Source organism: Hemiscyllium ocellatum, chromosome 7 (assembly GCF_020745735.1).
Source record: "Hemiscyllium ocellatum isolate sHemOce1 chromosome 7, sHemOce1.pat.X.cur, whole genome shotgun sequence".
NCBI lineage: Eukaryota > Metazoa > Chordata > Chondrichthyes > Orectolobiformes > Hemiscylliidae > Hemiscyllium > Hemiscyllium ocellatum.
The window spans coordinates 113,592,997-113,608,001 of NC_083407.1; the positions used below are offsets into that span (position 1 = coordinate 113,592,997).

The window sequence follows — 15,005 nt, forward strand, 5'->3', positions numbered from 1 at the left end:
GATATGTAGGTTTAGAAGCTTAGCCATGGGAAATGCAGAATTGCATGGGATAGGATAGGGGGTGAGGCTGGTTGGGTTGCTCTTCAGAGGGGTGGTATGGACTAAATTGTCCGAATGCCCTGTTTCCACACTGTAGGGATTCTATTTTAAACTTTTCTATGCACTGGAACCTCATAGACAGTGTAACATAGCACACAATGCAAGGAGGCACATACTATAATTTGGTACAAGTTACAAACTAGTAGATTGTACAACTTGGTATACAATACAACCTGACACCCAATACACTGTGGCAGACAATACATGTTACACAGTATAACCTGGAACATAGTATAACCAGGTAGATCACATAAATTGGTACAAAATACAAAATAAAACAATCCAGTAGCTAAGACTTAGTACACAATATATACAGTACTCATTACAAACTGGTGGACAATAGAAGCAGTCATGACATTACTAACAACAACCTGGCACATAATACAGCTTTGTTCACAATAGAACATGGTACACAATACAACCTGGTAGACAATTAAACTTGATTCACAATACATGCTGTGACACAAGAAGACTTGGCACACTGTTTATTCTGGTTTGCAAAACAAACTGCAGACAATAAAAGATGCTATGTAATACAATCTGGTGTGCAATACATGCAAGCTGGTATACACTATACAATCTATAGTATACTACACAGAATCAATACAGTGTGGAAGCAAACCATTTGGCCCATCGAGTCCACACAGACCCAGCCTCCTGCTTTACCCTTGTAATCGTGGATTTCCCATGACTAATCCACCTAGCTTGCACATCCCTGGACATTATCAACAATTTAGCAGGACTAATCCACCTAACTTACACATCGTTGGGCTATGGGAGGAATCAGAGCATCTGCAGGAAATCCATACAGACAGGAGGAGAACGTGCAAATTCCACACAGGCAGTTACAAGAAGACGGAATCAAACCCAGGTCCCTAGCGCTGTGTGGCAGTGATGCTAACCACTAGCCACTGTGCCACCCTGCATATACTATACAAGCTGCTACATAATGCAACTGAATACACAATAAACCCTGGTAGAGTATACAACATTGAATATAATACTGGATAAAAGCAAATTACTGCGGATGCTGGAATCTGAAACCAAAAGAGAAAATACTGGAAAATCTCAGCAGGTCTGGCAGCATCTGTAAGAAGAGAAAAGAGCTGACGTTTCGATTCTAACTGACCCTATGTCAAAGCTTTGACAAAGGGTCAGTTAGACTCGAAACATCAGCTCTTTTCTCTCCTTACAGATGCAGCCAGACCTGCTGAGATTTTCCAGCATTTTCTCTTTTGATTGCATATAATACTAACTCGCATAACACAACCTAACACACAATACACCTTGATACTCTTTATATTCTGGTACATGAACTAATCTGATACACAATAAACCTGGGTATAGTATTCAACAGTGTATATAATACTAACTGGCACAATACAACCTTCAGGACAAGATAATCTACAGGACAGTACAACTTGGCACACAATACAACCTGGGACAAAATGTAGCCTGATACGCCCACAAGGACAATATAACTAAGTGATTGCTGGGCCTCTTGCTGAGATATTTGTATCATTGATAGTCACAGGTGAGGTGCCGGAAGACTGGAAGTTCGCTAACATGGTGCCACTGTTTAAGAAAGGTAGTAAGGACAGGCCGGGAACTATAGACCAGTGAGCCTGATGTCGGTGGTGGGCAAGTTGTTGGAGGGAATCCTGAGGGACAGGATGTACGTGTATTTGGAAAGATAAGGACTGATTAGGGATAGTCAACATAGCTTTGTGCATGGGAAATCATGTCTCACAAACTTGATTGAGTTTTTTTGAAGAAGTAACAAAGAGGATTGATTAGGGCAGTACGGTAGATATGATTTATATGGACTTCAGTAAGGCATTCAACAAGATTCCCCATGGGAAACTGGTTAGCAAGGTTAGATCTCATGAAATAAAGGGAGAACTAGCCATTTGGATACAAAACTGGCTCAAAGGTAGAAAATAGAGGGTGGTAGTGGAGGGTTGTTTTTCAGACTGGAGGCCTGTGACCAGTGGAGTGCCACAAGGATCGGTGCTGGATCTCTACTTTTTGTCATTTACATAAATGATTTGGATGCAAGCATAAGAGGTACATTTAATCTGTTTGCAGATGACACCAAAATTGGAGGTGTAGTGGACAGCGAAGAGGGTTACCTCAGATTACAACAGGATCTGGACCAGATGGGCCACTGGGCTGAGAAGTGGCAGATGGAGTTTAATTTAGATAACTGTGGGCTGCTGCATTTTGGGAAAGCAAATCTTAGCAGGACTTATTCACTTAATGGTAAGGTTCTAGGGAGTGTTGCTGAACAAAGAGACCTTGGAGTGCAGGTTCATAGCTCCTTGAAAGTGGAGTTGCAGGTAGATAGGATAGTGAAGAAGGTGTTTGGTGTGCTTTCTTTTATTGGTCAGAGTATTGAGTACAGGAGTTAGGAGGTCATGTTGCGGCTGTACAGGACATTGATTAGGCCACTATTGGAATATTGCATGCAATTCTGGTCTCCTTCCTATTGGAAAGATGTTGTGAAACTTGAAAGGGTTCAGAAAAGATTTACAAGTATATTGCTAGGGTTGGAAGATTTGAGCTATAGGAAGAGGCTGAACAGGCTGGGGCTGTTTTCCCTGGAGATTCGGAGACTTGAGGGGGTGACCCTATAGAGGTTTACAAAATTATGAGGGGCATGGATAGTATAAATAGACAAAGTATTTTCCCTGGGGTGGGGGCGTCCAGAACTAGAGGGCTTAGGTTTAGGGTGAGAGGGGAAAGATATAAAAGAGACCTAAGCGGCAACTTTTTCACACAAAGGGTGATACATGTATGGAATGAGCTGCCAGAGGAAGTGATGGAGGCTGGTAGAATTGCAACATTTAAGAGGCATTTGGATGGGTTTATAAATAGGAAGGGTTTGGAGGGATATGGGCCAGGTGCTGGCAGGTGGGACTAGATTGGGTTGGGATATCTGGTCAGCATAGACGTGTTGGACCAAAGGGTCTGTACATCTGTACATCTCGATCACTCCAACTAAGTACACAATACAACTGGCAGGACAATACAGCTTGGTAGACTTTAAATCCTCGTGCATGATGCAACTTAGCACACAATACAACCTGGTACACAATCAAACTTGATACATAATTCAGCCTGATATAAAATAGAACCCGATACACATTACAATTTGTTACATATTACAACCAAAAAGAAACAACTTAATACACAGTACAACCTGCTGCACAATAATCTAGAATACAGTACAACTGGCGTAATACAACGTGATGTATGATACAATCTGCAGGATAATGCAAACTGGTAATTGATACAACCTGGTCCATAAAAAAAATGACCTGCAGGGCAACAAAACATGGTACACTATACAACCTGGCACACAATAGAGCCTGGTACATGAAAGAACCTTCAGGGCAATACAACCTGGCACATGATATAAAATTATTTAATACAAACTGGTACACAATACAGCCTGGTAACCAATACAATTAGCAGGACAATGTAATCTGCTACACAATACACACTTTGTTCTATTAGCTTGATGTGCTTACGTAAGATATGATTTGTCTGGTTAGCATGCTAAATAATACTTTTCACTGTACCTCAGTACATATAGCAATAATACATCTAATCAAATTAAACCAAATCAACCTCCAGGACAATACAGCCTGCTACACCATACTGTACAGCCTTCAGGAGAATACAGCTTGTACACAACTCAACCAGGCAAACAATACAACCAACAGGGTAACACAGCCTGGTTTACGGACTGAGATTTATACAAACACACAGACTCCCATAACTACCTGGACAAAACCTCCTCCCACCCAGTATCCTGCAAAAAACTCCAATCCATTTTCCCACTTCCTCCATCTCCATCACATCTGCTCTGACAAGGAGACATTCCACTCCCAAGCATCCCAGATGTGCACCTATTTTAAACAATGTGCTATTCCCCGCTCTGTCATCCAGACTGCCCTCCACCACACTTCCTCCATTTCCCACCCTACTGCTCTAAATCCCGCCCCATCCAAACATAATAAAGACAGGGTCTCCCTTGTCCTCACTTTCCACCCCATCAGTCTACGCATCCAATGTATCATTCTCAATCACTTCCGTCAACTCCAAATAGACCCCACCACCAAGAATATCTTCCCCTCCTCACCCCCTCTGCCTTCCGCAAGGACCATTCCCTTTGCCACTCCTTGGTTCACGCCACCCTCCCCACCAACCCGCATGGCACCTTCCCCTGCAAACATAAAAAGTGCAAAACCTACCAGCACACCACCTCCCTCACCTCCATCCAGGGCCCTAAATAGCCCTTCTAATCCTGCAACCTGTACTGTATCCAGTTCTGCCTATATGGTCTTCTCTACCTCAGTGAGACCAAACATAAGCTCAGCCAAGCCTGACCTCCTGGTCACTGCCTAATTCAATTCCCCTTCCCACTCCTTCTTTGACATTTCCATCCTTGGCCTCCTCTATTGCCACAATGAATTAGACCGCAAGTTGGAGGAACAATTCATCTTCTGCCTGGGCAGCCTAAAGCCCAGAGGACTCAACATTAAATTCTCTAATTTCAATTAACCTCCCACCCCTTTCCCGACTTGCTTTCCAGCCCCACTTCCTCCCTTCCAACCCTCCTTCCAGCTACCAACCGGATACATTCCGCCTATCAACTTAACAGGATATACCTCCCACTTTTACTCACCTATCACTACCTCACCACTCCATCCCCCTCCCCACCAATAACCTTTCCCCCTCTTTGTCTGTAGCTCCCCCTACCCCCACCTCCTTTCCTGAAGAAGGGTTATACCTTCTCCACCTCCTGATGCTGCCTGGCTTGCTGTGTTCTTCCAGTCCCTGTTTGTCTACTTTGGATTCCAGCACCTGCAGTGCTTTTTTTCTGAACAATACAGCTGGCAGGAATTCAACCTGATACACCATATAACCTGCAGGATAATCCAACTTACTGTTTGCTACACAATACATCCAGCAGCATCATATTACCCGGATTCAACAATACTATTTGTACCACAATACAATCTTACGGCCTGGTACACATCACAACCAGCAGGATACACTTTGGGACACAATACAGCCTGGTGGACATAAAACCTGCCACAATATGGTCCAGTATATAACTTGACCTGGTTTACAATACGACTGGCAGGACATTCCTACCTGATACACAATGCAGCCTGGTAAACAATATAGCTAGCGGAACAATACAACTTCGTACGCAATATAACCTGCAGGATAACACAACTTACAAGACGTTGCAGCTTGCTGCACAGTACATCCGGCAGCATAATATCACCTGGTACACAATACAACTTGGTGCATGGTAGAACGGTACAACAGGCCAACACAGCCTGTCACAAGCATACCACCACCTGGGACACTATACAACTGCCAGGATATAACCGGATAAACAATTCAACCAGATAGACTGGACAACACAACCTGGTACACACTTCGTGCAGGGCAATGCAAGCTGGTACACAATACAGCCAGGGTAAACCGACCAGGTTGAATCCGGGTAGTATTGTGATGCTGGATGTATTGTGTAGCAAACAGTAAGTTGTATTATCCTGCAGGTTATATGGTGTATCAGGTTGAATTCCTGCCAGCTGTATTGTTTAGAGAAGAAAAGCACTGCAGATGCTGGAATCCAAAGTAGACACAATAACATAACCTGGAGCACAATACAAAATGATACACAATACAACCAGCAGGACAATACAACCTGATATACTATAGAACCTGCAGGACAAGAAAACCTGGTACATACAATAACTTGGTACACGGTACAACCTGGCACACAATACAGCCTGATATACAATACATCCTGCTGGACAATATAGTCTGGTCTACAATACAACAGGACGAGAGATTAGGAGATTTGTGATTCAGAAAGAGTATTGCCAGGCAAATAGGTAATATGTAGAACTTGTGATGAGGAGAGCAGTGTTCTATCATATAAAGTGAGTTTGGAGAGTCTGGTGAAAAGTGTTGAAATTGTGATAGGAATAACAGAGAAACTCTCAGTTTCATAAATACAGTTTATCCTATATAATGACACAGCTGGATCATCCATGGGAGTGATACCTACTGTGGTTGAAAAGCTAGTGAAAAGTCAGGCAACTGAGGTGATATAGGAAGTATATCCCAGGATTTTTCCTGACCATACGGTAACAAGGTCACAAAGCCACAGGTGGAAACAGGAGAAAATTCAATGAGTAAAGATAAGGAAGTTGAAGTTTAATTATCAAAGACCACATTTGATCAAATGGTTGAGAAAAAGTAGGAACAGGTGGAGGACAAAGTTGATATTTTTAGTTCAGAGAAATTAGCTGAATTACAACAGAAAGATGAAAAACTAATAAGTGGATAAATGCTGGGCCTCTTACTGAGATATTTGCATCATCAATAGTCATGGGTGAGGTGCGGGAAGACTATAGGTTGGCTAACGCGGTGCCACTGCTTAAGAAGGGTGGTAAGGACAAGCTAGGGAATTATAGACCGGTGAAACTGATGTCGATGGTGGGCAAGTTGTTGGAGGGAATCCTGAGGAACAGGATGTACATGTATTTGGAAAGGCAAGGACTGATTAGGGATAGTCAACATGACTTTATGTATGGGAAATCATGTCTCACAAACTTGATTGAGTTTTTTGAAGAAGTAACAAAGAGGATTGATGAGGGCAGAACAGTGGACGTGATCTATTTGGACTTCTTTAAGGTATTCGACAAGGTTCCCCATGGGAGACTGATTAGCAATGGAATAAAGGGAGAACTAGCCATTTGGATACAGAACTAGCTCAAAGGTGGTGGTGCAGGGTTGTTTTTCAGACTGGAGGCCTGTGACCAGTGGAGTGCTTGGCCCTCTACTTTTCATCATTTATATAAATGATTTGGATGCGAGCAAAGAGATATAGTTAGTAAATCTGCAGATGACACCAAAATTGGAGGTGTAATGGACAGTGAAGAAGGTTACCTCAGATTACAACAGGATCTGGACCAGATGGGCCAATGGGCTGAGAAGAAGGAGATGGAGTTTAATTCAGATAAATGTGAGGTGCTGCATTTTTGAAAGCAAATTAGATTAGATTAGACTTACAGTGTGGAAACAGGCTCTTCGGCCCAACAAGTCCACACCGACCCGCTGAAGCGCAACCCACCCGTACCCCTACATTTACCCCTACTTCACACTACGGGCAATTTAACATGGCCAATTCACTTGACCCGCACATCTTTGTGACTGTGGGAGGAAAGCGGAGCACCCGGAGGAAACCCACGCAGACACGGGGAGAACATGCAAACTCCACACACTCAGTTGCCTGAGGTGGGAATTGAACCCGGGTCTCAGGCGCTGTGAGGCAGCAGTGCTAACCACTGTGCCACCGTGCTGCCCGCAAATCTTAGCAGGATTTATACACTTAATGGTAAGGTCCGAGGGAATGTTGCTGAACAAAGAGACCTTGGAATGCAGGTTCATAGCTCCTTGAAAGTGGAGTCGCAGGTAGATAGGATAGTGAAGGTGTTTGGTTTGCTTTCCTTTATTGGTCAGAGTATTGAGTACAGGAGTTGGGAGGTCATGTTGCGGCTGTACAAGACATTGGTTAGGCCATTGTTGGAATATTGCGTGCAATTCTGGTCTCCTTCCTATCGGAAAGATGTTGTGAAACTTGAAATAGTTCAGAAAAGAATTTCAAGGATGTTTCCAGGGTTGGAGGATTTGAGCTCTCGGGAGAGGTTGAATAGGCTGGGGCTGTTTTCCTGGAGCGTCGGAAGCTGAGGAGTGACCTTACAGAGGTTTACAAAATTATGAGGAGCATGGATAGGTTAAATAGACAAAGTTCTTTTCCTGGGGTGGGGGCACCAGAACTCGAGGGCATAGGTTTAGGGTGAGAGGGGAAAGATATAAAAAAGTCTTAAGGGGCCACTTTTCCGTGTAGAGGGTGGTATATGTATGGAATGAGCTGATGGAGGAAGTGGTGGCTGCTGGTACAATTGCAACATTTAAAAGGATGGGTAAATGAATAGGAACAGTTTGGAGTCATATGGGGCAGGTGCTGGCTGGTGGGACTAGATTGGTTTGGGATACCTTGTTGGCATGGATGAGTTGGACTGAAGGGTCTGTTTCCATGCTGTACATCTCTATGACTCTATTTGTCTCAAAAAGTTCACATAGAAGTAGAGCCTGAGTGCTTCTGAGAATGTTACTATCTTAAACCTAAAGTCTTGATGAGGAACTGGAGACCATCACATATTTAGGCATTGAGAAATGGGCAGAGGTTCATCAAGTTGGATTACTGGTGGGTTATAGAAAGAAGGTGTTGAGGGTAGCATATGACTTACTAGTAGGAGGTCATTAGGGAGAAAGGAAAACTCAAGCCAAAATACAAAAACATATTTATTGGCCTGGACTGCATAAGGGCGCAGTTAAATTTTGCTGGACATGTCATACATGTCACGTAATTGGAAAACTGCAGGCAGTGATAAAACCAGCACCCTTAATACCCATTTAAAGAATTTTTTACAAGAGTCTTAATTGACCCTTACCTAAAACAAAAACTGGGAATCAGTATTTGTTTTCCATAATGGACACGTCCATTAGATTTCCCATGGTCATCCCATTTAGCAATATCATGGCTGAAAGGTTTGTAGAAGAGTTACTATACAATGAAATCAAGGGTCAAATTTCACATCAAAGTTGTTCATGGAATAACACAATTCAAATTCACTGTGTACCACCCATTTATATAAATGATTTGGTTGTTAACATAGGAAGTTTAATTAGTAAGTTTGCAGATGATACCAAAATTGGTGGTATAGTGGTCAGTAAAGCAGGATATCTCAGAGTACGACGGGACCTTGATCAGATTGGTCAATGACAGCGAAATGCCAGATGACGTTTAATTTATATAAATGTGATGTGTTGCATTTTGGTAAGGTAAATCAGGCCAGAATTTATACACTTAATGGGAGGGCCCTGGAAGTGTAGAACACAGAAGTCTAGGGATGCAGGTTCACAGTTCCTTGAAAGTAGAGACATAGGCACGGTGAAGAATGTATTTGGTACACTTGCCTTCATTGGTCAATGCACTGAATATAGAAGTTGGGATGTTATGTTGCACCTGTACAGGTCATTGGTGAGGCCCCTTTTGGAATACTGCTTTCAATTCTGGTCTCCCTGCTTTTGGAAAGATGTTAAACTTGAAAGGGTTCGGAAGGATGTCTTGGGGATTGGAGGGTTTGAGCTATAAGATCAGGCTGAATAGCTGGGGATTTTCTCCTTGGTGTGTCAGAGACACCTTATAGAGGTTTATAAAATCATGAGGGGCATGGATTGGGTGAATAGCCGAGGTCTTTTTGCCAGGGTAGGAAAGTCCAAACTAGAGGGCATAGACTTAAGGATAGAGGGGAAAGATTTAAAAGGGACCTAAGAGGCAACTCTTTTACACATGGGGTGGTGCGCGTAAGGAAAGGGCTGCCAGAGGATGTGATGGGGGCAGCTACGATTACATCATTTAATAGGCATCTGGATGCCTACATGAATAGGAAGGGTTGAGAGGGCTAAGGACCAAATGCTGGCAAATGGGATGAGATCAGTGAGGACGTCATATAATCCCTACAAAGTGGAAACACACTATTTGGCCCAACAAGTCTACACCACCCCCCCAAAGAGCAATCCACCCAAACCCATTCCACTACCCTACCAGTCTATATTTCCCCTGACTAATGCACCAAATCTACACATCCCTGAACACTACGGGCAATTTAATATGGCCAATTCACCTAACCTGCACATCTTTGGACTGTGGGAGGAAACTGGAGTACCGGGAGGAAACGTACACAGACACGGGGAGAATGTGCAAACTCCACACAGACAGTCACCCAAAGCTGGAATCAAACCTGAGTCCCTGGTGCTGTAATGCAGTACTGCTAACCACTTAGCCCCTGGTCAGCATGGGCAAGTTGTTCTGAGGATCTGAGTCCATGCAGTGTGACTCTATGATTCTGTGACAATCTAGTACACAATACAACCTGCAGGACAACCAACCTGCGACAAAATACACCTGGTGCATGATACAGTTTAGTACACAATGTAATCTTAAGGCTAATACAGCCTGGTACACGCTAGAACCCGCAGCACAATATAACACGGAAAACAACACAAACTGGTACACAATAAAACCTGCAGGACAATACAGTCCACAATACACTCCAGCCTGAGGGACAATACAGCCTGGTACACAATACAGCCTGCAGGACAATACAATAGTACATGATACCATTGGTACACTGGTACACAATACAACCTGGGGGGCAATACAAGCTGGGACAATTAGAACCCAGAACATGATACAACCTGTTATTCCATACAAACTCATAAACAATACAGCCTGGTAACAAATACAACCAGCAGCAAAATACAACCTGGTACACAACATAACGTGCTGCACAGACTGTGTTAACTTGGGCAGAACGTGAAGAGGTAGATGATGCCACCTGAGTACAACAAATGAAGCTTTCACCCGTGGGCACTGAAGCAGAGGTAACTGGCATGTAGCTGACCATTTATAAGACCGTTTTGACCGCTGAGCTGTCACATACCTTGTTGCTGTAGCTTATAGTCTGTGGAGTAGGCCTTCCCGATGATGTTCCACACAGGCCTCAGGCAGCCGAACAGCCCCTCGAGGAATCCCCCAGGCCCAGATCCCAGACCTGAGCCCGAGCGGTTGTAATGGATCTTCATCTCCTCCGGTCCATCGTGCTCACCGCCCTCACCTTCGTTGCCGTTCCTGTCCTCAGCTCCCTGGGAGCTCCTGCTGCTGTCCTCCTGCTCCCTGAGCTGCAGCACGCTGTTCTGGAAGTGGTGACGGGTGTCCTCACTGACGCTGGTCAGCACCGTCACGGTGAGTGCCTGGTTGGAGTTGGCGCCGGTCTGGCCCTGCGGGGGCGTCCTCTCGCGGAGGTTGTCCAGGATCTCGGGCGGGGAGTACGAGAGGCAGCGGCCCCCGGACTGGACCGCGGGGTCCTCCCCCGGTGTCCCCAGCTCCTCCGTCAGACTCTGCTTGGCGAGGTGGGAGGCGGGTGACCACGGGAGGACCTCCTGCGGACTGGCCATCACACCGTGCGGGTGCATGGGAGGGCTCTCAGCACCATCCTAGGAGGCAGCCCAGCGTGACGGGCAAACTGCCCAACCTGCAGGGAGAAAGGGGACAGTCGGTGAATCTCCAGATCAGAGCTGACCCTCCTTCAGTGCGTCAGCTGAGCGCCACTGAGTGAACTCTCCAGCACCGTAGCTCAGAACGTAAGCACAAAAACCTCAGAAATACAGAAACGTGGGAAACAGGAATAGGAGAAGACCATTTAGCCCTTCAAGCCTGCACCCCCATTCCATATAATAATGGCTGATCATCCAATTCAGTCCCCTGTGCCCATTTTCTCACCACATCTTTTGATCCCTTTAGGACTAAGAACTATATTGATCCCCTTTCTTGAAGACATTGAATATATTGGCATCAACCGCTCTATGTGACAGAGAATTCCAAAGGCTACCACTCTCTGGGTGAAGACATTTCTCCCCATGTCAGTCCAAAATGGCTTACCCTTGCTTGGATGGGTACAGCTCCAACAACACTGAAGAATGTTGACATCATCCAGGACAAAGCAGCTGCTTGACTGGCACAACATCCACAAGTATCCACCCCCTCCACCACTGATGCTCAGTAGCAGCAGTGTGTACTATCTACAAGATGCACTGCAGACATTCACCCAAGATCCTCAGACTGCACCCTCCAAACCCATGGTCACCTTCCATCTTGATGGTCAAGGGTAACAGATCAAAGGGAACACCACCACCTGCAAGTTCCACTCCAAGTCACACATCATCTTAACTTGGAAATATACTTAAAAATCACACGCACCAGGTTATAGCCCAACAGGTTTACTTGGAATGCACTAGTTTTTGGAGTGCTGCTCCTTCATCAGGTGGTTGTGGAGATTAAGATCATGCTCACAGAATTTATAGCCAAAGGAATCCAGTGTCATGGAGATGTGATACAGTAAACAATCTGAGATTAAAACTTTCACCTTTTATCATGGGATATGCTGGTTTCTGTTCTTTGATATGTCAATCCCAGAACTTCTTTTAAATTACATTCTCAAGATAGCTCAGCTTTTTAACCAATAGGTGTGAAGTCTGTCTGTGTCCCAATGATATGTCAGACTGACAAACCCTCTGTATAATTTTACAGAGTTTTACATGGGTTCATGCAATCTTTGAGCAAAATAAAATGTGACTCTGCAAAAACAAATTCACCCCATAAACTTATATATGTGTTCCCATATGGGAGCGACAGATTGAGTGTGCACATGAGTGTTTGCATGTGGATGTGAGTGCACATGATAGTGAGTGTGTGTGTGTGTGTGTGGTGCAGTGGGGTCACCTGTAGTGTGACATGAACCCAAGGTCCCGGTTGAGGCCATTTCCATAACTCTGTGTTGTTGCTTGTCCCAAAGTCCGCCTTGGAGGATGGTCACCCGAAGGTCCGAGGCCAAATGTCCTGGACCGCTGAAGTGTTCCCCGACTGGGAGGGAAAACTCTTGGTTGGTGATTGTTGCGCGGTGTCCATTCATCCATTGCCATAGCCTCTACTCAGTCTCACCAATGTACCAGGCCTCAGGGCATCCTTGCCTGCAGCGTATGAGATAGATAACATTGGCCGAGTCACATGAGTACTCACCGTGTACATGGTGGGAGGTGTCCCCATGCGTAATGGTGTTACCCATATTGATACCCTGACACATCTTGCAGCGGCTGCTGTGGCAGGGTTGTACATTGTTGTTGTCCTGAAGGCTGGGCAGTTTGCTATGAATCATCACCTGTTTGAGGTTTGGTGGTTGTTTAAAGGTGAGAAGAGGGGCGTGGGGAAGGTCTTGTTTATCGGCTCCTGGACTGCACAATGAAGGGTATCTTGTCTGGTGCAGCCTGTGTCTGTCTCCTGAGGGGATCATTACAGTTTCTCACTGTGGCATGTCAGAACGCCATGACATGTGGGGACATCTCCCATCATGTACACGGTGAGTACTCATGTGACTCGGCCAACATTGTCTGTCACATACACTGCAGGCAATGATGCCACAAGGCAAGGTATATTAGTGAGACCGAGCAGATGCTCCAACAATGGATGAATGGACACTGCACAAGAATCACCAGCAAAGAGTGTTCCCTCCCAGTCGGGGAACACTTCAGCGCTCCGAGACATTTGGCCTCAGACCTTCGGGTGACCATCTTCCAAGGCAGACTTCGGGACAAGCAACAACACAGAGTGGCTGAGCTGAAGCTGATAGCAAAGCTTGGTACCCATAGGAATGGCCTCAACCAGGACCTTGGGTTCATGGCAGACTATAGGTGACCCCACTTCACAACACACACACACACACACACACACACACACCTCAAAGATTGCATGAATCCATGTAAAACTCTGTAAAATTATACAGAGGGTTTGTCAGTCTGACATATCATTGGGACACAGACAGACTTCACACCTATTGGTTAAAAAGCTGAGCTATCTTGAGAATGTAATTTAAAAGAAGTTCTGGGATTGACATATCAAAGAACAGAAACCAGCATATCCCATGATAAAAGGTGAAAGTTTTAATCTCAGATTGTTTACTGTATCACATCTCCATGACACTGGATTCCTTTGGCTATAAATTCTGTGAGCATGATCTTAACCTCCACAACCACTTGATGAAGGAGCAGCACTCCAAAAACTAGTGCATTCCAAGTAAACCTGTTGGGCTATAACCTGGTGCGTGTGATTTTTTAACTTTGTCCACCCCAGTCCAACACTGGTACCTCCAAATCATGGAAATATATTGCCATTCCTTCACTATCACTGGGTCAAAATCCTGGAATTCCCTCCCTAAGGGCATTGTGAATCAACCTACAGCATATGGACTGCAGCGGTTAAAGTTCACCACCACCACCTTCTCACTAGGGGCAGGCTACAAATACTGGTCAGTCAGCGATGCCCACATCCCATGAGAAAATGAAAATAAAAGCACACAATAAGTGGATGTATTTTATTCTGCCAGTGAACAGTTTCAGTAGGGAACCACCCGAAGTTATCTGTTACTGTATCCACTTACTGCTGTGACTAAGTTGGGCCTTGTGAATGGCTGGAGTCTGAGACTGATTTTGGGCCTGTCACTGACTCAGAGCCTGTGACTGACTGGGGCCTGGGATTGACCCAGAGCCTGTGACTGACTGGGGCCTGTCACTGACCCAGAGCCTGTGACGGACTGGGGCCTGTCACTGACCCAGAGCCTGTGACTGACTGGGGCCTGTCACTGACCCAGAGCCTGTGACTGACTGGGGCCTGTCACTGACTCAGAGCCTGTGACTGACTGGGGCCTGTCACTGACCCAGAGCCTGTGACGGACTGGGGCCTGTCACTGACCCAGAGACTGTGACGGACTGGGGCCTGTCACTGACTCAGAGCCTGTGACTGACTGGGGCCTGTCACTGACCCAGAGCCTGTGACTGACTGGGGCCTGTCACTGACCCAGAGCCTGTGACGGACTGGGGCCTGTCACTGACCCAGAGACTGTGACGGACTGGGGCCTGTCACTGACCCAGAGCCTGTGACGGACTGGGGCCTGTCACTGACCCAGAGCCTGTGACTGACTGGGGCCTGTCACTGACCCAGAGCCTGTGACGGACTGGGGCCTGTCACTGACCCAGAGCCTGTGACTGACTGGGGCCTGTCACTGACCCAGAGCCTGTGACTGACTGGGGCCTGTCACTGACCCAGAGACTGTGACGGACTGGGGCCTGTCACTGACCCAGAGGCTGTGACGGACTGGTTTCTGTGACTGATCGGGAACCGTGATTAACTTGGG

General features: G+C 45.6%; 1 protein-coding gene across 1 annotated transcript in view; it reads right to left on the minus strand.

The window, feature by feature from the left end:
• LOC132817670 (mitogen-activated protein kinase kinase kinase 13-like) overlaps positions 1–11,235 on the minus strand; it is a 67,863-nt gene extending 56,628 nt beyond the window's left edge. Inside the window, exon 1 of the mRNA XM_060828169.1 lies at positions 10,704–11,235. Within this exon, the coding sequence (XP_060684152.1) occupies positions 10,704–11,235 (532 nt within the window). The remainder of the gene's footprint in view (positions 1–10,703) is intronic.
• Positions 11,236–15,005: the final 3,770 nt, after the last annotated feature.